Below are 24,085 nucleotides of genomic sequence, written 5' to 3'. Positions count from 1 at the left end.
TGGCCAAGCCTTTGGAAGGAAGAATGTATAATAAATTAAAGATAGAGTTGAAAGGCTGAAGTGTTGAATGCGAGTTCCTTGTGACACTTGCAGCCAGGATAACTTTCTGTTCACTTTGTGTCAAATGCTCGAGCAACTCAGCGACTTCACTTTTCACTGACGGAATCCAATTTCAGTGTCAGATTTTACCAAGCGAAGGAAGGACATGCAGCATGAAAATATGAACTCATAAATTGGTGTACACTCCGGTGCATTGGTGTACACTCCGGTGTATATTTTTTCTCTTATTTAAATATTTGTTTGTTTTTAGATTTTCCCCTCTTTTTTACTTAGAGTAAACAATGACTTTCTGGTATTTTCTAAGTCCTATTGACTGTACAGAACAACATGGACTCCAGTGATCTACAGGTTTTCTGGTATTGCACATTTTTCAGCACTCCATGAAACCCTGGCTAATTTCTTTCATGTAACCAAGCACCCAGGCAATTCTGAAGTTTGTCCAAGACCACCTTGAAGACGTGAAACTTTGTACACCCACGCGCTCTATATCCACTGTGAGGAAACCAAAAAGACAAGCAGATTACACAGCAGTTTTCTATTTTGGAGGAAAGAAAATTCTCAGCACACATGGTAGGTGCTGATAGATGTAAAATTGAGCTGTTTAGAATGTATTAATCTTATAATATTTACAAAAAAAATCTATTATATGCGTTCAGGAAAGGATAAACCATAACTCGTAATAAATGTAAAAAAAAAAAAAAAAAAAAAGGGAAAAACAAAGTGTCTTCACAAAATGCAACACCAAGCTCCTAATGGAAACACAAATAGGTTCTGATTTAGTATAGTGTTTACCATGGCTGTTAGACCTTTTGAAGATGTGAAGAACAAAGAAGACCCAAAGGCAACCCATATGGACACAGAAAGAACATGTAAAGAACATGTAAAACTATGGGTCAAACCCGGGGACTCAATAGATGTGAAGCCATCTCGTCTGCATCATCGTGCATCCAACATCAACTGTAAAGTGACCTAAAGACATTAGACAACTATGCAATAAATAAATAAATAAACAATCAAACAAACAAACATCTGACCCAGTAAGTAAAATTCCTCATGTTGGAATTTGGCGACTTAAAATTCGCTTACTGAAATCAACAACATATAATCCAGAGCTTTAGTCACTACATTTGTTGCACTTTTCAGGTAAAATATCATTTAAAGCTGTAATTTGCCCTCGTCCAAAAGGTATTTTGCATATGTCCAATTTCGCCGGCATCACTATGTAAATTACAGGTCTATAAAATAGGTTATTCTTCCCTACCCTTCCTTAATACCTTAATTAAAGCCTAAAGACCTGTCATTATTTCATCTTTGGAAATTGTTACAGCAGAGTTGGTGATTTTTGGCTTTCTATATTTCCTATGTCTGTGTCTTTTTCCTATCACTTATAAAACCTCTGATGTAAAACATGCTAGCTCGGGATCAAAAACCGGAAACTACTAAAAAAAATTCACAGACCTTCATACAGTTTCCATTTTACTTGTCAATGACAATAAATTTATATCCATTCACAGAAGACCAGAAGACATAGGTAATAGGTTAGTAATACAGGATCATACAAAGACTCTATTATACAATAGGCGTTTATGTCAAACTGGAACTTTTGATTTGTGCAGAATAACAGAAGTTATGGGAGTTAAAACTAACTTCCTTTCTCTATATAGTTCCCTGCAACACTAATGCTTTCATCTCACATGCTTGGATACCATTAAGGTCCAAAGATTTCTCAGTACGCCAGAGCCATGATAAGACTGCCCGCTTGAAACGCTGGCCTCCCAGGAACTCCTTTACAAGTGGAAATCGCTTGGGGTCAGGACAGGACTGTACAGATGATGTCACAATAAATTACAGCCAAGTTTCTTTAATGTGCAAGTGGTGTTCATGATTGTGTTAATTTTCAATGATCAGGCGCTCCATCCTCTAATGTTCACAGGAATGACTGACCAAACCTTGGACGGATCAAATGTTTTACTGCGGCTAAGAGTTTCATCACCGTTCTGTGCTGGTTTAATTCAAACGCCCCTCAAACATATTTTACACTCTAATAGTAGATGAAGATTAGATTCATTCTAATCATAAGTTTATCCGTGCTTCAGTGTGTTAAGAAACAACTAGTATTTTGTTTTAATAAACATATTCTGGGGACAATTTATTTATTTATTTACTTATTACTTTCCAGATTTCATATGTTCAGGTTTCCCACTAATTACCTGCATCGTAAAAACATTAGAGGGCGGGGGAGTATAGAGAATAAGAGACTGTCTAAAGACCACAGATTTAGAACCTTGGTGTCTTTGTTGTTACTTCGACAAAAGAATTTACACAGTTTTCCACATCTGGAAACTCAACACTTTGTGCTGACTTGCACAAGAGCTCCAATAACAGCTAATTCAACCCGAATATCATATAATCAATAATCCATATTAATGTAAAAATGTCATTCTCGGACTTAATGCAAAGTCTCGCTGAAGAAAACAAATTTCCAAGAATGTGGAAATAAAAACACCTAAATTTTGGATGTGTTATTTTCCAAGGGCCAGTTTAAAGCAAACAGTAACAAGGGCCTCGTCTTGATAGGCTCTGTGTTTAGACATGCGATAAAACAGCAATGAATCACACATTTGCCTCCCATTTGAAATCAGCAGTCCAGCCACACACGTCAGAAATAATAACACAAAGTTCTCGACAGGCTACGCATTGTGCAAACTGGATCTTACAGCAGGCCAACTATTCTGTCAGTGTATTACAAACATAATTATACAACCCAGCAGCATGCACATAAACAGATGTTAATCTCCTTAACATAGTACAATAAATAACCACCATAGTTCCATTAAATAAGGATTAACTTCACAACAGGTCGAATGCAGATTAGGAGCGAGTGGCTTCACAGAACAGCTGGCACTTGAGGGAATGTTTCCAGCGAAAATATCGCTTAGAGCGAAATCAGGCTGGTTTTGACAAATGCCTCATTGAGTTTCCAAAAAGTAGGAGGGGGGAAAAATCGAAACGTCACTGTCATTCATTAATATCTGTCTGAAAATATAAGGCCAATACATTAAGAAAACATTTAGGTAGACTGGCTTGATTTATTTTCTACATATCTGTGATTGATGAGAAAAGTATATTGCTTTAAAGAAAATCTGAATCGCCATCTATTATCTGAGAAGAAACTAATTCTGTTAGATTCAGGTGGACACTGCTAGCTTTAAACACTTACAAAATGCGCCAACATTGCTAAGAAGAAGAAAAACGTACGAAAAACCCCCAATCTGTGTCAAGGGGGCATTTTTATTCTAACGATTACAAACAAACAAAAAAAAAAAATGCATGAACAAAAAAATCTCAGAAGCGAGAACTACTAAATATTGTAATAAGCAGCTTCTTCGTTATTTTTCTGAGCAAAGAGGCCTCAGTCCGGGCTATTCGGTTATCCATTGCAAGAAACAAATCCATCACCTCCTGCAACTTGAGTAAATTGATGTTTCCCCACAAGCGATGGGGCGTATTCAGGTTTGGTCCGACTACTGCTTTAAATTAAAACAAAGGAATAGCATAAATTTCAAGTGGATTCTGAAGAAGTAATAGATGCAATGGCTAAGCTGTAGGGATTGGAATCACCAGTCACCTCCCGATACGATATTACGATATCACGATACCTAGGTGCCGATTCGATTAAAATTGCGATTCTATAAGTATCTTAATATTATAAATACCCCGATTTAATATTACATTTTTCCCCCGATTTGGCACAATTTTAACCCTTAAAAAAGTTTAATGATTAATTAAATGTAGCCCATAACATTATATAACATTAGTTTTCCAACTTAAAAACCAAGCACAGCATTTAAACAATACACAATAACTTCAAATCCAAGAGTTTAACATTTAACTGAGCAGCACATGTCTCTGTTATCCACCATAATGATTATTTTTAACAAACATGGCGAATAATTTACACCTACCACATGGGATGAAATTTTTTTATTGGATCCATTTAATAATGTGCACCATTTAGCTTCCAATGTGGCCTTTTGACATGTGCAACTTTCAACTAATTACACTAGTGGTGTTTTGAGACTGGTGTAGCGTGTAGTGAGTGGGTTTGAGATTGATTTTAAAGTGACTAACAATAATAAAGTTTGGAGAAAAAGGCCGCACAGAGGCTTTTAACACACACGATTATTTAAGTAATGCCATAAGATGCGCTTCTGTTGCGCCATTTTCAAAGAATTGCGACAGAATTGTTTATTAATGAGGCCGATTGGCTGATCACCAGTCATGGCCAATCGAACTGAAAACCAGTCAATTCTGATGACATCAATGTAAAACAATATGGTTTTAAAATTTACACACATGAATTCAAAGTGACACATGAATCGACACACAAAATAATCGTAATTCGTATTTTCCCCTCATTTTTACTGAGCTGAAGGTTTTGGCACCTCTGCAGTGTTTTTCCCTATAATAGAAATTTAGGAAAACTTCTATAAATAGAAATTATATTTATATTATATTTTATAGGTAAAATAGGAAAATTACCTGAAAATCCTCATTTATATTTTACACATGTGAAAAAAGTAATATCACTGTGTGTTTTTAAAGAGGACAAAGAAAAGTACAGAAATCCTTATTTTATTAGAATGCGTGCAATCTTGTGGAGGCCATACCTCGTGGTTTTAACGTTATGGCTGATCGGTGTATATAAATATCTCAGGATAAAGATGTGTGCAGGAGCAGCGGTGATTAAAGGCTGAAGTTATTACACGGAGACAAATTGGCATTGAAATCTAAAAACAAATACAGCTTCAAACTGACTCATTCAATTCTCCTTGTGTACCTCATTTAAAACCGAACACAGAAACGTGGCCTGCTTTCTGTACATCAAAGTGTAGCAGAACAACCTGAAAGTTGTCATTAGTCTGCCAAGCTCGTTCTCTCCCTCTCTCTCTTTCTCCTTCCTTCACTTTTCCTCTCTGTCTTTAGCTAACCACTCTCCTGCTCTGTTTTTTTTTTTTCTTCTTGGTTATCATGTGCGTAAATGACTTTTCTCTACGAAGCGTGCCGAGTCCAACCCAGCGAGGATACTAATTCATCACAATCACTCAGCCTCGTTTCCTTTCCTGTCGCGTCTCTCACTTTCTCCCCCACCTGTGAAACAAAGAATTTGTGATGTGAAGAACACACTCTCATTTCCTGCCTTGCTGAAACTGATGCTTGACACCAGTAAATAAAGTTAACCTTGGGATTTGTCCAGACTCTATCGGCCTTGCCAAATCTGGAAATCACCCAAAATGAAATAACTCTTAAGGTCTGGAAGTCCTGCTTCAGGTAAACTCAATTTTCCCCTTGACACACTGAGATTTTGATTCACCCTCAAAAAGATTCCGTTGGAGCACAAAAAGACATCCCGTATCCTGCCAAATTCGATTTCCATTCCACGTGATGGAAGATGCGGGTTCTCATCACCGGGAGTGAATGCACAACCTGAGCGGGGCTGCGTCTCGTCAACATCCTTTTTTTTTTTTTCTTTTTTTTTTTAAAGTCAACTGTCGAGAGTGACGGAATTTATGGCTGAAGCTCGTCAGATGTGAGAAAGGAACTGCAGGAAAAGTGAGAAGAGTGAAAGTCTGTAACCGGACTATAGTTTTAGCCAACCACTTAAAATGAAGTCCCTGCACTGTAAATAATCCGCAGTAAAACTTTCTAGCACAGGCATGCTGTCATTCATGATCTTAATGTATTTAAAAAAAAAAAAAAAAAAAAAAAAGCGCTCTCTTGCTCCATTCTTAAATACTCCGTACTTGGGCTGGCTCCCCTCTGTTTGGTGCTCTGCGGCCTGCTTGGCTTCCGATTACAAAGCGCGGGGGAATATCAAGCCTTTTATTTCAGAATTCCATGGTGAGAGTGGTTTGGTTAAGGCAGTTCTGCCATGCTACGGGGCAAAAGGAACCGAACGGAACGAAAGCTGGAATGAGGAAGGCGGAATAAAGAAGAAAAATATCTGAAATGCATAAGCTGGAGGAATTAATGCAATAAAAACGCAATCCGGAAAAGAGCAGAGAATAGAAAGCAGGCACATTATGAACGAATCCGGGCAGAGCCCCTCCTCTCTTGCCCACTGCCACACATCCAGGGTCGAGCTACCAGACAGAACAACAACATGAGCCTATTTCTTTGCCTTTTCTTTTCTCCTCCAGTGAAGTGGCAGAACAAACAGTGGCTTGTGCCTAATTGTAAGCCACTGGCAGTGACAACCGCACAAAGGCCTGTCCTAAACAAACAGCAGTCTGAGGTCACAGGACTCGTCTGTAGCGTAGGCCTCACACAAAGAGGCTTAATCACTCACTGCCGAAAAACTCTCTCAAATACAGTCTCACTTCTTCACAGCGCAGCACACGACATGAGAACATGAGATTTACGTGAATTCTATTATACTACACTTTATGGTTCCAAAATTATTCAACATCCCCCCCAAAACCCACTGCTTCCAACGGCCTAAAACACATGATGTCGTTATATAATTCCTGTTATAAGTAAAAAAGAAGTAAATCTTGTTCAAAGGTTTATCCAAATGGACAGATCTGATCATAAATTGTACTGATTGAGATCATGTCCATTGATAAGCTTGATGAAAGTATGATAGATGCCCATTACTGTAGCAGGATTTAAGCAAACATGACTTGTTTTTACTGCCGTATTATCAACCAACATTGAAGCGTCTTCCTGTAAACAAAGACGTTTGTAGGAAGACACCCAAGGCAAGACAAAAGCGTAATAAATAAATAAAACATTTCCATGATGTTTGAGATATTTATCTTTTCTCAACGTAAAGGGCCAAACTGTGGTATACTACACCAAATTTGGACAAAATCATATTTTTATGGCCCGACTCAGACCTCAGACAAAGAATTTAGACGAGGGCACATCCATCATCTTTTCCTTGCCTGCCACACAAATAGTTGAGAAAGATAGTTTGGATTTGTCCTGGTAAAAGGCAACGTGCACATTGAACCTATAAACTACGCTCATACCTATTCTAAGACCTGGAACATGGTTTACCAAAAATCTGATACATGCAAGAAGAAAAAAAACACCTAATTGGAAAAAAAAAACACCTCAAGCAAATTTGACTTTTATTCTTTATTCAGCATTTTGAGATTTGAGTAGCAGCTTAAACAAGTCCAGGATGATCCTAGGGTATGCATGAGTTATCCTGAGTAGGATCATTTCACTTAAAATAGTTTAGAAGGTCAGGTCAACTTAAAGAAAAACAGCATGAAAAAACAAGTTGACAGTCACTAAATAGTCCTAAGTACTAAGACAATTATGAAAAATGTGCAACGGAGAAGTGAAGGGAGACACAGTTGCTAGACAGGGAAAATGAAGGGGTATTGGATGCTTGTCTATAAATCCGTGCACAGATTTTTGGAAACAGCGAAGTGTGCTCTCTCTTTAATATGTACTTACTATTCAACATGGCTTGTACATTACCATATATAAATGTGCAATAAAGAAAGTCGTGGGAGAAAGGCAAAACTAATAAAACACTAAACAAAAAGTTATCTTTTTCCTTCAATCCTATTAAGCTGCACATGGCTCTTAACATCCCAGTGGCTCAAGTAGGTTTTTAAACACCAATGGTTTTGTCCTAAACGGCTTGAACAGGACTAATCTTCAAGGTAACCCGCTTGGGAAGTCTATCCTTTGATCCGCATCCGGACCGACGTTTTATCTAGCTAATGACACTAATTACCTGGCAATGAATATAGAAATTTTACATTTTACACGCTATACAAAGGAATATTACTCAAAATCCATAATCCCATAACTGTGATGTTTCTTAACCACATAATCTCTCAGGATATGTTATCAGGTCCAGACCTGCATTCCTCTCTCTTATAGTAATTACTGAATAATACGCCTAAAATGAATAATAATAATAATTTTTAAAAAATGATAATAATAATAAGCTGATGGAATAAAGCAACATGTGGTATGATCCAAGCTCATGCATGGTACACATGGTAATGTTTTCTGAATTTCTTGCAGCAATCACTATAATGCAGAACAAACATTAAACTGCAACTGTGATTAGAAAAGAAGGCTTGAGCCTGGCATTTGTTAAGTGATCATATAATGGCAATTTAAGCTGATTAGCATTATTTCAGCTAATTATGATTAAGCGTTCCATATACAGTACTGTAATGCTGAGCAAAATTCTTGAGCCACCCCTCGTTTATTCATATTAAATAAAATGAAATGATGTAGATTCAATTAAAGAAATGTATTTTGGACAGGCTGCAAAGTGCCTTAAGATACAATTATAAATTGTTTGTTGTTCATGGAACAACCTCAGCAGCAACCTCATTTCCCCTCTCGTCCGTTCCAACAACTCAGCATTCAGCATCACCAGTATACTAATCACCGGCCTGATCATCTGTCATCATCTGCACCTGTTTCTCACTGGTTCCTGGCTTAAGTTGGATGTTTTTCCCCAAAATGAGTCACTTAACAAACAAAAAAACACATTTCTTTAAAAATGGTCAGGTACAGGGACCCGAGTGAAAATGAGAGGCAAAAACTTGCCAAAAATGAGAGCCAAAAATGTTATTCAGGAAGCCTGGAGAACTGTTCCCAAAAACAAAAAAACAAACAAAAAAACATCCCAGAAAAGTCTGGTTTTTTGGAAGCAGAACAAAAAGAAATGAGGGGTGGCTCAAGAATGCATAATAATAATAATAATAATAATAATAATGCAAGGCATGAGGCTGATCAATTGAATCAAATTTGCTTTCACACCAAATAATCATCAGCTACAATATTATTACCGTGACCAGATGTTCTTTACAGAACTTTAAACATGCTACTTGACTCGAGTGTAAAACATAGCACATTAAGTTTATTTTCCTGTGAATGGCTTAGTTGTAACATTTCCATGCGGGAATAGGTGAACGTGTGCCCACACAAACACACACACACACACTTTTCAGCCGAGCACTTCTCAGTAACAGTTGAGAATCTAATTGCACCGATTCACCAAGTGTCACGGCTAGAGAACACCCAAATACTAAACCCAGGACTCCAGACCAAAAAAAAAAATTAAGCTTTTAGAATAAAACCCTAATTATATAGTATGCAATTCTCCATAGGTACAGTGAAACATTAATGTGAAAAAACATATGACTTCAGACAATCGGAATGAAAAAGCTACAACAAATCATCAACTATGCAATCATTTTATGTGACTCAGATTATAGATTGTTAACTTACACAGACCGATTGTTACTATTAATGATTAAGTACCAGAAGGGTGGGACGAAATGCTCAAGCTGTTGAAATACTAACTCTTCAGTGGCTTGTCCTGTCATTCAGCAGAGTGTGAGCACACAGAGAGAGCTATGAAAGCCAGCGCTGAACCGTCCAACATATCCCGTGAAAGTGGCCAATGCAGGAATGCAAAGCCAGAAGTGGATGAGCATGCTCAGAAACAGAGAAGGACGAAACGTGAGCCAAAACAGCATCATTAGTTAATAATTTACTACCATCCATATATGATATGTTACCTAAAAAAAAACATAGATCATTTTCAATTCATTTTCAGTGCAATTCAATTTGGGAACACGGTTTCATACTTGGACAGAGCTCCATTTTTCCCTCTTATCCGTTAAAACAAATGACCAGGGATGCCGTGCCACGTAACCTCACGTACGCTGTGAATGTACAGCAGGAAAAAAAAAAAATCCGAAAAATGAACCCAGTGCTTACTTACTGTGAATAAACAAACAAATTCGTTCAATCTGGATACACAAATAATGTCGCCGCTTAAAAGGGTGCACTTCTGCGGTATGGAAGGTTTATCAGATTGAAAGGGGATGACGACAGTCACGAGTACACGCTGTGTGCATTCGAAATAAAATATTTATGTAAAGCTCTCCAGTTCATTTGTAAGTCAAAGTTCGGGTCAAGCCGTTTGTTTCAAGGCTTTTACAAACAGGATTTCTAAAACAGTCTCGTCCCAACCCCCATTTATTTCATTTGGATTGCACATTATTTATAGCACGATTTACTAAGTTTATAATAATGGTATAAATAATGTCATTTCTGAGCTGGTTATAGGCTCACTGCAGGTTTAGCAACAGAATTTTTAAAAAAATCTACACTGTTAACGGTTTTTAACACTGCATATTAAAGAAAAGTATTCAAATTACAGTAAATACTAACAGAAACACATACTCAAGTCAGAAACTTGAGTATGTGCAAAACTGACTATGAAAGTGTATGACTTTTTATTCCATGGCAAAAAAAAGCTTTAAGTGGAACAGGTTGATCTACATCACTTCAACCGAACATCACTTTTACAGGTCCTCTCTTTGATGCAAACACTATCTAATCCCTTCCATAAGACAAATCTTAATGTACAGTAAACTACAGGTTTACACCATCAGCATGTAATGTGCAAGCGGTGTTTGTGAATGACTGTCTGTACAGTTCACATGGACACTCGCGTCTCCATGTACGGCCTTCTTTAAAATGTTTTCACTATTCAAATGCGTTACTCATCACGATACTGTGCTTGAGGTCTTCTGTAAATGTCAATTGGTCTTAAGCCTCCGTTCATGAGAAATTTCATAAGTCCCGGTTTGACTTGAACAAAGATTTTGCTATTTCATGGATTTCTTTTTCTTTCTTTTTTTTTTTATTATCTTATTTAAATGCCTATGTAAAGTGTAAAAAAACAAATCTTAAAGATATTAAATAATGCTAAGGAGGAACCATGATCTATGATTTTCAGCAACCTCAGTCAGATAGAAAAGAGGTAAGTGGTTTCTGCTCAACACATAGCATAACAGTTTCCAAACATTGCACTTTCCTAAATTAAACTTGGCTATTATATGAAAAGATTTGTAAAAGACTATGCGTGTCTGTACTCCTGTGTATATGATTATGCTGAGTCTGTTGGAGATAAAATCATCACTTTCAAAAAGCTTTCCTCAGACGAGACAAGCCTTGGGCAGGACCCACTTAGATCACTTATTATGCTACTACGGTTTCTCGGTCAGATTTCCTCTCATGGGAGTCATTTATTAGGTAAAATATTCCTGGCCCAACATGAGGCTAAATTATGAATGTACAAAGCCCTCCTTAGTGACACAACCGTAAGACCATCAAGACCGGCAGTGTGTGATTGAAGAAAACGAGAACTCCCAGATGACTGATACTTCGTACTTATATTTTCATATTTTTCATATTTAAACACACGAGCAAGGCGAAATGTAAATGTAAGGTATTGATGACTGTCGGAGGTAAGGGGGGTTTGAGTGAGGGGCCAAAATCCACATTTCAAAGGGTTTGACCCCTTAAAGCCTCAGGGGACACAGACATGTCCTGAGTTTTTATTAAATGTACAGTGTTGTGGAACAGTTTCACAGCATGTTAGTTCCTCTTATTACTTGCTTGCTTTAAACATTCGGTCCGCTACAAGCCACTTCTTCACTTTTTTTTTTTTTATCTCTCAAATAATAATAATGATAATAATAATAATATTAATATTAAGAATTGAGGTTAACAAAAGTTAAGGTCCAAGGTTTGAACTTTAGCACCACCACGTTGCCACTGTTGGGCCTTCGAGCAAAACCCTTGACCGTCAACTGCTCAGAAGTAAAATGAGAGTCGCTCTGTATAAGGGCATGTTCCAAATGCCCTTAAATCCTTAAGTCCACTTACAGTGGGGCAAAAAGGTATTTAGTCAGCCACCAATTGTGCAAGTTCTCCCATTTAAAAAGATGAGAGAGGCCTGTAATTTTTATCATAGGTATACCTCAACTATGAGACACAAAATAAGAAGAAAAAAAATCTAGAAAATCACATTGTAGAATTTTTTTTAAAGAATTTATTTGCAAATTATGGTGGAAAGTACATATTTGGTTAATAACAAAATTTCATCTCAATACTTTGTTATATACTCTTTGTTGGCAATGACAGAGGTCAAATGTTTTCTGTAAGTCTTCACAAGGTTTTCACACACTGTTGAGCAGTGATGTTTTTAGGGCTGTCGCTGGGCAACACGGACTTTCAACTCCCTCCAAAGATTTTCTATGAGGTTGAGATCTAGAGACTGGCTAGGCCACTCCAGGACCATGAAATGCTTCTTACGAAGCCACTCCTTCCCTGCCCGGGCGGTGTGTTAGGGATCATTGTCATGCTGAAAGACCCAGCCACGTTTCATCTTTAGTGCCCTTGCTGATGGAAGGAGGTTTTCACTCAAAATCTCACGATACATGGCTCCATTCATTCTTTCCTTTACACGAATCAGTCGTCCTGGTCACCTTGTAGAAAAACAGCCCCAAAGCATGATGTCTCCACCCCCATGCTTCACAGTAGGTATGCTGTACTTTCTCCTCCCAACCAAGTTTTTACCAAAAAGTTCTATTTTCCAATCCTCTTCTGGATCATCCAAATGCTCTCTAGCAAACTTCAGACGGACCTGGACATGTACTGGATTAAGCAGGGGGACACGTCTGGCACCGCAGGATTTGAGTCCTGGCGGCGCAGTGTGTTCCTGAAGGTAGCCTTTGTTACTTTGGTCCCAGCCTCTCTGCAGGTCATTCTTTTTTCTCACAGATTTTTGCTCACAGTTCTTGTGATCTTTTTGACCACCACCAAGCACGCGGAGAACATCCAAACTCCACGCACACAGACCAGAGGCAGGAATCGAACCCAAAACACTGGAGGTGCAAGGTGCAATTTCCCGTTATATGACAATTTAACAGCTTCTAATCAATTAAACAATGTCTAATCACGTTTAAGAACCCAGAAGTATTGTGCTTTACTATGAAATTTAACATATTATTATTATTATTATTATTATTATGTATTATTATTATTATTATTACTATTATTGTTGTTATTATATGTCAACAAACAAAAAAGTGTGATAAATTTTGGTGATTTTATTTATTTATTTATTTATTTATTTATTTTATATTAAGGATTTTTCTTTACTTGTTCCTGAAGCAGAAGTCAGCAATGTCCCCAGGAACCAAGCTGTTAAGCTCCCTTTCTCTGATCCTTTTTTCTCTTCCAAAGCACACAAACAAGGTAGGGTGCGGTGGAGGTAAAGAAAGTATTATTCCTGTTTTCTTTGATCAATTTACAGGTTTCAGAGAGCTCTAAACCAACAAACTTTTGCATTAATAACTCAAACAATCCAAAAAAGAGAGCTTTTAAGTCTAAGCGCCACGTTCAGTAGCATCGAGCGAGACGTCAGGCAAAAAGAGACACACCGCTAAGTAGTACGCAGTAATGCTCCACTACAGCGTCATGCTTTTGAATGAAAACAATCATCGGCTCCGACCTCTGCCAGTTGCTACATCACAAATCCAAACAGACTGGCTCTAGGAAACAATTTGTACCAAAACCATCTCTCAAGACAACTTACACAAAGCAGACCACAAGCTGCAAGCCGAGTTCCAGCGAGTCTATAATCTACGAACAGGACACCCAGCTTTCTCTGGAGGAACATTTCCTCATAGGGAGAGGTTACAGAGAGTAATTATTCAAACGATTAAATGCTGTTGATAGAAACTATTGCTGTCCTTTCATTATATGCATCGCTGACGTCAAGCTAAATTTCAGTCTGGCTGGTCTTCAAGTTCGGTAATAAATGGGGGGACGCGGGTAATTCTTTATGCCTGACACCACTAATATACAGATTTAAACTCGGGATAAAGTGTGTGCTGAAAATGATTTTTAACTCGGTGATTAATAAATCATACAGCAATATTGTGTTAACGTGAGCCAAGAACGTGATAAAAACACAACTCGATAAAGGAAGAAAGACCGATTGTAAGGCTTTACACAGGATTGTTATACTTGGTCGAGTCAGCATTCCTTCGATATCTATAAAGGATTTAAAACAGAAGTACGTATGGACACTGGAGTGGCTGTACCAAGCCTTTGGAGAGCAGATTAAACCACGGTGTGTGAGCAGAGTTCAGAGCAGGATCCTCCCTCACATTGCTTTTTCCGAGGTAAAGTGCCTTTACTGTCAACATTCTGTACAGTTCAACGTACAGTTCAGATCATACGGTTCCACCCTCATGATTTATAGACTCTCGACTGTTATTAGACCCAAAGTCTGAATTACCAAAGAGCTCGGTTTCCATCTCACAGGCTGCTCTCGGCTTGGCTGGATGATCTTTTCGTTCGTCGTCATAAAAGTCCACGTGAAACGTTCTAACGTTTGAAGAACATGTCGTGTGAGATCATCCATGAGCGGCAGGGAAGAAATTCCATTTATGTTAACGCAATGCTTTACCGGACTCACCAATGACAAAATCCATCCATCAACCAACAGGTCTTAATCTAGATCCCAGCATGCAATGGAGCCTATACCTGCAGTTAAATTGACTACAGTGAAATCTGCTACGGAGCAAGTAATGAAAAGACCGACATAAAGACTGATTTATAACCCTGGGAGCAACCGGTCAAAAACTAGACGTATGTGCACACACACACACATCATAATAATTGCTATTATATTAATAAATAATTATTTATCCATCTGTCCATGATATTGTCATATGTGAAATATTAAGCACATTATAACTGAAAGCAAACCAAAAATAAATAAAATAAATAAATACTAAAAAAATTATATATTTATATATATATATATAAACATAATTATGGGATTGTCGTTTCTAAGATGCACCCGTTTTTAAATTTGGATAAAATAAAATATATGATGCTTTGCTTAACATTGTGATCGATTTATATCCGAGCACTGCCGAACTCTTATTTCTGATTGGTCAGAAGATTATTTATTTTCTGTAACAGTAGCCCTGACTGTAGTGAGGTTATTAAGACAAAAAAAGTCTTTGGACGAAGGACTTTATGCTTTGCGCTTTCTCAGTAACGTCACAAGCTGCATTGTTTTTTTGTGTTTTTTTAAGAGATGGAAGGAAAGAGATACCAGTAAAATAATGACTATTTTATCTACTACAATCTTAGTTATAACAGGAACCAACTTGTTTCTGTGACATTCCACGGCATTAAATATATAAAAAGCATCATGTGTTTTTAATCTTTAACAAAAAAAATTTTCATTAATTTTTAATTTCCTTCAGCATCAATAAAGTATCTATCTATCTATCTATCTATCTATCTATCTATCTATCTATCGGCAAGCTGCTATGCTTTAAGGGGAATTAAACACTTCTGGAACTTCAGTTAGATTAAAATAACTGCAGCCTGAAACAGGCAAATGCATATCCAGCCATTCTATTCTTGATTGTTTTCTTGGTGCACACGCCTTATAGTGTTTTATTCCTTACATATAACTAGGCACCCCCTAGGTCTACCCCGCTGGTTATCCACCCTGGTCCTGGAGGACCCCCTGTCCTGCACCTTTAAATGTTTCCATGCTCCATCACACCCATTTAAACTTAGGAAAAGCTGTTAATTAACTGATTAGTTAAACCAAGTGTGCTGGGAGCTGAAAAAACACCCGACCGTTCAGGCAAGAGGCTCCTCCAGTTCGTATCCAGACAAACAGAGGACCTTCATTAGGGTTTTCTGGAACTAGTATATGTAATAGTGATTTTTATAGTATAAAAAAAAAAAAAAGGAAGGACAGACTACCTAACTTATATCAGACATCTAAACTGTAATTAACAAACATATCAGTCTAAGATGTTGTATGTACAATACAGTCTTATAAACTGTCAGGACTAAAAACTGTAAAATTAATGTACAAGTGAAATTTTGTTTTTTAGATGAAGATTACTAACCATAACTGTACTTCATATTTTGAAGTATTTATTTCTTCACTGGACTTTGTTCGTGTGGATTTTAATTGCACACTCATAAGGGCGTTTTAAAAAGTGTACAACAGCATCTGTTACATTTTGGAATGAACTAAAATGTTTACGTGTTACCGTGAAGCGCACAGAATGAAGGTCTGAGATCGCGTTTATTAAGTAGATTTCAATCGCACACTCATATGCGCATATTAAAAAATGTTCCGCATCAACTAATGATTTTTTCAAGGTCAATTTTTTTAATGATATAAATGCCATTTTCCAGTTCAATTTTAAAGTAGCATGTCTTCTCTTCCCGTGGGCCAATTGCAATGAAACAAAGCCTATGTGTTACCTTAAGCTCGGCCAAATAAACCTGTGAAAACCACATTAAAATGTGTTCAGTAGTTTTTATGTGATGCATGCACAAACAAACAGATGCACAAAAATTCCAAAAACCATCTTGATGTGTCCTATTCCTTATTTTACATGCCCCCCAAATCATTTTTTCCGCGAATATCGTGAATGTACAGACACGCCAACTTTACAGTTTTATTATATGTATAGAAAAAGATGAGTTCATCAACTGTTACACCAGGGAATTTTTTTTTTAAATGCTCAATGGTCTCCGAGATGAGAAACAATAATTTTGTATATATTAATATATTCCAATTCCAATAAATCTGGACTTACAAAGCAAGCATGACAGTTGGGGGATTTGGCTTGTACTTCATTCAAGTACTCCCTCAGTGCATTTGTTGGTTAAAATGAACACTTTATCAAACCTAAATAATGTATACTGCTTTTCTGAGCATAGCTCATTGTGTATAAAGTGAGCAATGTCTTTACACACAAGTTCTACATGATTTAATCTGGCTAATGCTGCTTACCTGACTCATTTTTATAAGCTTAAACTATTGCTGTTCGCTGAAGGAGCTGGTTATAGGCAGTATGCCCTGAAATATACACTTTAAGCACTAAATACATGAGCAAACATCTCACTTAAGCTCCAAATGGTTTGGTTTAAATTCAGTAGATTTGTAAACATCAAGAGGAGCGAGGAGATTATTTGCCTTTGGTTTAATCTAATGTCTAAATTGTAAAATCTGTCTCCCATGAAAACACTGGTTAAATTCAATTTAAGCCATGTTTCTGTTCTTCGCACCCCAACTTATTACTAGATCTAAATGAACATCAGAGACTGCATTCAACACTTCAGATTTCACTGATAGCACTTAAGCTAATGTACTTTGGCCAATGGGGGATTTTGCTCTGAATAATTAGGCGTTATCTTATTCCCAGCTCCCTTTCTAAGGCAAATGAAGCAATCCGACCTTACAAAGGCCCTCCAACTGAGAGGCTTAATGACGTTTTCTCACTGGGGTCCTAGAACCGTTTCCGAGCACACTTGGCCAAAGGACCAATTGATTTTTGTCTGTATGCATGCAACCGTTCCAAGCTCGGGAACTCCGTACATAGACAAACTTGGCTTCAAAAGAATCTCTAATGTAATGCCAAAGTACTGTATTTGCTAGAAATTTGGACAGACGAAAACATCCAAAGACAATCGGACACTATACATAAAAACTCATGAAGAATACATAAGTATTTAGACGCCCACGTGTGCAGCAGCACTAAACAATCCCATGCAGAGTTAAACAAACTTCGACTCCAGCAGCACACAGCGCACGGTGCAATTCTAAAGTGAGGAAAAGATAAATAATAGGATGAAAACCATCCAGTGTGATTGAGTCGAAACCCCTCTGTCCCACGACACCATCTACCTTCATCATCTGAACCGGACAGCGTGGAGCCTGGTCCAGCAGAGAGCCTGTGAGCGAGCGGTAAGTTAACATTAAATACTACCGCTGTCGAAAAGAGTCTCATATTATCATGGCATCTCCTGGTAATTGTCTGTGGAGCTTGCTGTGACAAAATTTTGATGTTGGAAGAATTAAATTGCCCAAGCTGTTATGGTTGCCACAGATCAGCTAATTTCTTGCTTTTATATTTTCTTGCAGACAGACACTGGAGGAAACAGACTGAGACCTCCGATGGTAGCACAAGACCAGCTAACAACAGAAGAAGGAGGAAAAACCTGACGTGCAAGAGCAGGAGACTCTTGTGGCCTGGATAAAATTGCGCTGACTACAGATACAGAGGAAAGAACATCAAGAGCTCTGTTAAATAAATATATTTATAATTTAAAAAGTGCCAATGTCTTAATTTCAGTAACACGCCCACTTGCTAATGCAAGTACAAGTAAGTATAGAAATTACGATACATTTTAATGTTGACATTTTTCTAATTTTTGACAGCTACTTTTCTGTTACAACACTTGCTTGAATTATATTTTACTTGAATAATTTTTAATAAAACATTTTGCACTCTAACCAGTATTTTGTCTCTGTTCCAAATCACCCACACACCTTGGATTTTACAGTATACATTTATTTTAAAAAATACAGTATAAACACACTACACACAAAACATATTAACCACACAACATTAATGCATGGTGAGGTTTCAGGTTCAATAGTTTCAGCACATCAGCAAAGTTTGAAAGGCTACACTCAACAAGGTAAGGCAAAAAAAGAGCACAAGCATCTCTCTTATAGGAATGTTGTCCCCCTGATAAGAAAATTTGGCAGCCATTCATGGTCTCTCCAGGTCACAAGGACATGCTTCCATCACACACCAGACCTCTCTTGAACCAAGACGATCCTGGGGAGAACAGAAGTACATGATTAGATGTTTATTATATGTATCTATGCTATTCGTTAACTTTACAGCATGCATTATTTTTAATTGTAGCACTTCTTGTATTTCACTGTACTTAACTGTATTTCTTTATTTATTCTTTACATTTGTATGATTCATTCACAGTGTACATAAACACTATTTTTGCTATAAAAAAAACTAAATAACTAAAATAAATAATGCTCTTGTGCTATGATAAAAAAAATGTTTAATGAGCACTTTTTAACAATGACACTGTGGAAATCAGAAGAAAATGTAGACAGAAGCTGGTTCCTCACCTTATAGAGTAGAGCTTTAAAATCATTCCCCAGTGCCTCGTGCCGTATCCGCGCAGCGTGCGCTTATTTCACCCTCTGAGCCGCGCAATAGATGTGTCAGTAGGAATGTTGTTTAGAGCGCCGTTGATTTTGTCACAAAAAAATAACAACATCAACAGGTGTAACAGTTTATGACTCGCGGTTTCTTTTTCTTTCTCCTTTTGGACAGCAGAGAAACAAACTACCTAAAAATTATTAATATGAAACAATGTTACAATGTGCACGCAGACCTGCGGGGGGGATTAGGGAGGGGGAGAAATCGTGATCGGGAATGAAACAGAACAATCAATTCCAGTAAGAAAACGCCCTAAGATGCTGACACACACACGTTCATTGCCCTTAAAGAGTTCCATTGTCATTCTACGAAGAGGCAAAACCAACATGGGCTCCAATTTGATGTTCAGTCGATATAAATAGAAAGATGCCTATAGGGCAACGATAGGGTCAGGTAAGAAATTAAGGCATGTTAAGGCACTGAAATCAAACACATTTTGACATTAATCTTAAAGATTGAAGGTTTAGGAAACGCTTGTTCACCTCAACAAACTCTGAAGCATTCTGAGAGCCTTGCTCCGACAAAATAGCATCGAGCTTGTACCTCAGCTGCTGGTATCAAACTCACCCTCATTACCCATAAATTCACACACACAGTTTAATATATGTATGTGTATATGAATCTTTAACACACACACACACCAGTCCACGGCCTACACTCGCTATTACTCACTAACTCATAACTCATCGCCTCTACCTCTTTATCCTGTGTACAGGGTCCCAGGAGACTTAGTGTTCTTTGGACATGTCTTTGGACTGTTGGAGGAAAACCGGAGTACCTGGAGGAAACCCACCAAGCACGGGGAGAACATGCAAGCTCCACGCACACAGAACCGAGGTGTGAATCGAACCCGTCTACACTATCGCTTCCAAAACATTTAAGTGGTACTCTTAAGATTAGCATTCAAGCTCAAGTCCATACTGAAACACATTAAACATGTTTACACGAAACTGTGCGTGATGTGCTTAGCATGGTTTTCTTTTTCCTGGTTTGATGTTGTATTTTTTGTTATTCTTGAAAAGAAATTAAGAGTTTTTTGCTGCTGCTCTGGCATCACACGGACACAAAGCTACCACAGTCACAACAGAGCTTAATGAAAGAAATACATGATTAATTTCAAACTTGGATAAGGGTTTTACTAAAAAAAAAAAAAAAATAGCTGTTAACTGAAACCAAAGGTCACTGACAGAGAATTGTGGCTTTGTTGCTGACCAAAGTGAAAATAATGAACCTGTCAATGAAGGACTTAAAAATAAATAATCATAAAATAAATATTTTGTACAACTTAAATATCAGGGATTTAATATTAGACACGATTGGACGTCCATAAACTTTTGTTTTATATATGTAGTGAAACGCATAGTGAGTGAAAGTTTTCGTCCCCCTGCGGACACTAGTAGAAGATGATAATTAGATTAGCGCACGCGAGGTTTTCAGTCTGTCTGACGCCAGCGCGCGAGCTCATAGAGAGATAGAATAAGACGCTTCTGATTAAAATACAATTTAAAAGACACGCTTCTGTAAAATAAACGAAGACAATCAACACATCTCACTTTCCAACAATGGAAACCGTAAATATGAACAAAATCTGCTGCCGAAAAAGAAAAAAGATTTAAAGTAAAAAGATTTAATTTTAATTAGGTGTTAAGACTTTTCACCTGCTTTGTACCTTTTAAGGAAGGCCACGTGACCTTAATATCTGACTAACCTATCGATAATAATAATAAATGTTATATATGATTTATAATAGAGAAATTAATAAGTTTGCAATGTTGGCCCTTTCCTGTGTGTTCTTTCGCATGCACAAGCCTGGAACTGCCTGGACTCTCTCTCTCTCTCTCCATTTAGACAGAACCGGATTTGACACAATGCATGAAATTGCTTTTTAATAATCGCATCCTAAAGTTTTCCCATTTGGAACTTCCAGCCGCAGCAGCAGCAGATGATGATGATGATGATGAGTAACAGTAGAGCGAGGCTCTTACCGGCGGCAGTGCGCGTGACGCAGCTGCTCAGGAGAATCGTGATGAAGTGCAGGACGCAGCGGCGGTATTGTTGCTGGTGTTGTTGTTGGCATCGCCGCGCTGTCCGCCTCGGCCACCACCTTCCTCCGCGCTCGTGCTCCGGCGACATGCCTGTACATCCACTGCAAAACGCTTCAGGACTTCTGGAAAGTGCAACAACTCTTTGGAGGCTCTTTACGCGCGCGTGGTTAGTCTCCTGCGCTCGCGCTCCCTCTCTCTCTCTCTCTCTCTCCTTCACTCTCGTGAGTGTTTAGGAGTTGGACTCTACTTTCACCCCCCTTACTGACGCCTGAACTATCCAGCATACAAGCCAAAACTCCACACACACACACACTTCACGTACTATCTAGGCCCCCCGAGCTGAAGCCACGCGCTCCATACAACAGTGTGTGTGTCGCCACCTGCTGCTGGAAATCGGATATGACCTGCATCATGTCCTGTGTTTGACTGAGGACATGTCCCACCATTCATTTACATTTAGGCATTTGGCAGACGCTTTTATCCAGAGCGACTTACAAAAGTGCTTTCAAGTTTCCATCCTTATACCGGTTTACTAGGATGTGGGACAGTGGTGTAGTGGTTAGCACTGTTGCCTTGGATCTCTAGGGTCGAGGGTTTCGATTTCTGCTTCGGGTCTGTGTGCATGTTTTTATGTGCTTGGTGGGTTTCCTCCGGATGTGTGCATAAGTGTACCCTGCCTCATGCTTTAAGTTTCCTGGTATAGGAGAATATATACAGTATAAAGTGGTATACACAATGAGTGAGTGGGTTACTAGGTTACTAACTAGTTTCATCACTTGATAATACTCTACTATGCACACAGCAGAGACGAGATTTAAACCCTACCCCCCCAAACCCTAGGCCTTCAAGGTGATAATGAGCTGAGCCACCATGCACCCAGGGAGTTTTACAGAGTAAACCCTGTTATCAGCATTAAAAGAGAGCTAGTATTTTTTTTATTCATTGCTTGGTGGCATGCTGGCATACTTAAAACTTATCTTTTTATCAGAGCTTTCGGTCGAATTAATTTGTAGCACTTTGAGATTTGCTTCAAATATAAAGTGCATTATAAATAAAATGTATTATTATTATTATTATTATAGTGGTTAGCATTGTGGCCCCAAATATCCTGGGTAGAGGGTTCGATTCCCATCTCGGAGCTGTGTGCATTTTTTCCATGTGCTCGGTGGATTTTCTTTGGGTACTCCGGTTTCCTCCCACAATCAAAAGACATGCAATCATGTATCAGGATAGGCAGTATAGAAGATAAATTAATGAAATAATGAATTTTCATTGCTTGTACAAATAACCTGGAAGATGTGTGGCACATAATATAAAAGAAAGCGATGAATAAAGCTGTGGTATTAGAAAAAGTCAAGTCAGGTCAGGTAGGCTTTTATTGTCATTTTAACCATATACAGTTCAGTACACAATGAAACGAAACAACATTCCTCCAGCACCAAGGTGCTGCATACAACATGAATTAGCAACATAAATAAACAAATTAAACTGTAAACTAATCAGCTACGACTTCTAATTAGCTGACTAGCTAAGACATCATTAACACCATAAATTAACAAAACTATCCAATAACTATAAAAAAGACAAAAAAAACTAAAGGACAATATAAAGTGCAGGTACTGTATAAAAGTGCACTATACTATACACAAAGTATATAACTTTAACTTTAGCAAAAGTGGCCTATATAATATCAAAGAAAACTTGTGTGGAAAACTGATGTCTGGTCTGCAGTGCTTGCTTGTGTTTGGATGCATCTCCTGTCAGTTATTTTATAAGCACTATATGGGTCTTTGTAGATTCTGAGGATGGGGCTCGGATTATACAATTTTCATTAAGAAAATGGCAGGTTTTAATGACTCACTTACTGATTGTCTATACTGCTTTATTCTGTATAAGTTTGCATGTTCTCCCAAAGCATGAGGAGAACATGCAAACTTGATGCACACAGACCCTGAGGCAGGAATTGAACCCAGCCCCTCGAGGTGCGAGGCCACAGTGCTAACCACTAAGCCACCGTGCTTATAAAAATTGCTTTGAAACTAGACACATGATTGATGTACCTAATAAAATGACCACTGACTGTAGGTTTCTGACTTAAACCAGATTGTATCTGAAAGATTAAATCAAATTTTTTTGTTGATAATTTTAGTCATATTCTCATTCTTCCTTTACTAGGCATTGCCACTAACACGTGAGAATGTGATCACGCAACATGGCAGTTTGTTTCAATTTATACACATGCACATCTTTAAAATTCCTCCTTACATTTCAACATCTATTATAGCAGTGCTCTCTAAGTCCATCGGTCCGACTCACATCTGGAAGCTTCTCCCGCGATGATTTATGTGGATTTAAAGCCGGTGTCTTCACGTTTTTATGAAAGTCAGCATACCCCCGTTTCCACTTTAAAGCACTGCAGGACTGTAGGGACTGTACAGAGAATGGTAGCAATTTACAAGCTCGGGGTCTCGCATCCTGACCTGTTTCTGTTCATTTGTGTCATGTCGACAGCAGAGAAAAAGGTTCTGAGTGATCACCTTTTGAAGTCACGGTATGAGCTGGTTCTGCAACCCAAAGTTCGTCTCTCATTTCCTCTCTGTGCATCAGCCTTTTGACACGTGCTAACCTTAGACTGCGATCAAAGCCAAGCCTTGTGACACCTCTCAGCAGATTTCATTGAGAAAGGAAGGCAGGAAGGGGACAGCAAAGTGTTGTGTAAGATGAAAGATGTTTTACATGGATGCATGTGCTACAAACATGGAATTTAAGTTTTGCTGAAAAGTCATAATGAGTAAATAAATGAGCTGTAAGCAGTACTTGGAAGGTTTAGACACTAGGTAGGGTCTGGAGGAAACATAAGTGAGATCCTGTAAAGGAAGTTTGTTTTTTTACATCCTCCACTTTCTTGCCTCTCATAGTCCCTGTACCTGACCAGTTTCAGAGCAATGTTTTTTGTTTGTTAAGCCACACAGTGCCCTATAAATTATTTAAGCATTAAAAGACATCTGATTTTAGGCAGGTGGTGCGGTGGTTTAGTGGTTAGCA

General features: G+C 38.1%; 1 protein-coding gene across 2 annotated transcripts in view; it reads right to left on the bottom strand.

Annotated features, from left to right (window-relative positions):
* The window catches only part of ror1 (receptor tyrosine kinase-like orphan receptor 1), a 129,930-nt gene extending 108,722 nt beyond the window's left edge, over positions 1-21,208 (bottom strand). For both annotated transcript variants that reach the window (XM_053497604.1, XM_053497605.1), the window contains exon 1: positions 20,981-21,208. In XM_053497604.1, coding sequence (XP_053353579.1) covers positions 20,981-21,128 — 148 coding nt within the window. In that variant the 5' untranslated portion in view covers positions 21,129-21,208. The remainder of the gene's footprint in view (positions 1-20,980) is intronic.
* Between the last annotated feature and the right edge of the window lie 2,877 nt (positions 21,209-24,085).

Source organism: Clarias gariepinus, chromosome 6 (genome assembly GCF_024256425.1).
Source record: "Clarias gariepinus isolate MV-2021 ecotype Netherlands chromosome 6, CGAR_prim_01v2, whole genome shotgun sequence".
Lineage (NCBI taxonomy): Eukaryota > Metazoa > Chordata > Actinopteri > Siluriformes > Clariidae > Clarias > Clarias gariepinus.
The sequence above is the reverse complement of the archived record's forward strand: the minus strand, read 5'-3'. Positions and strand labels throughout refer to the sequence as shown.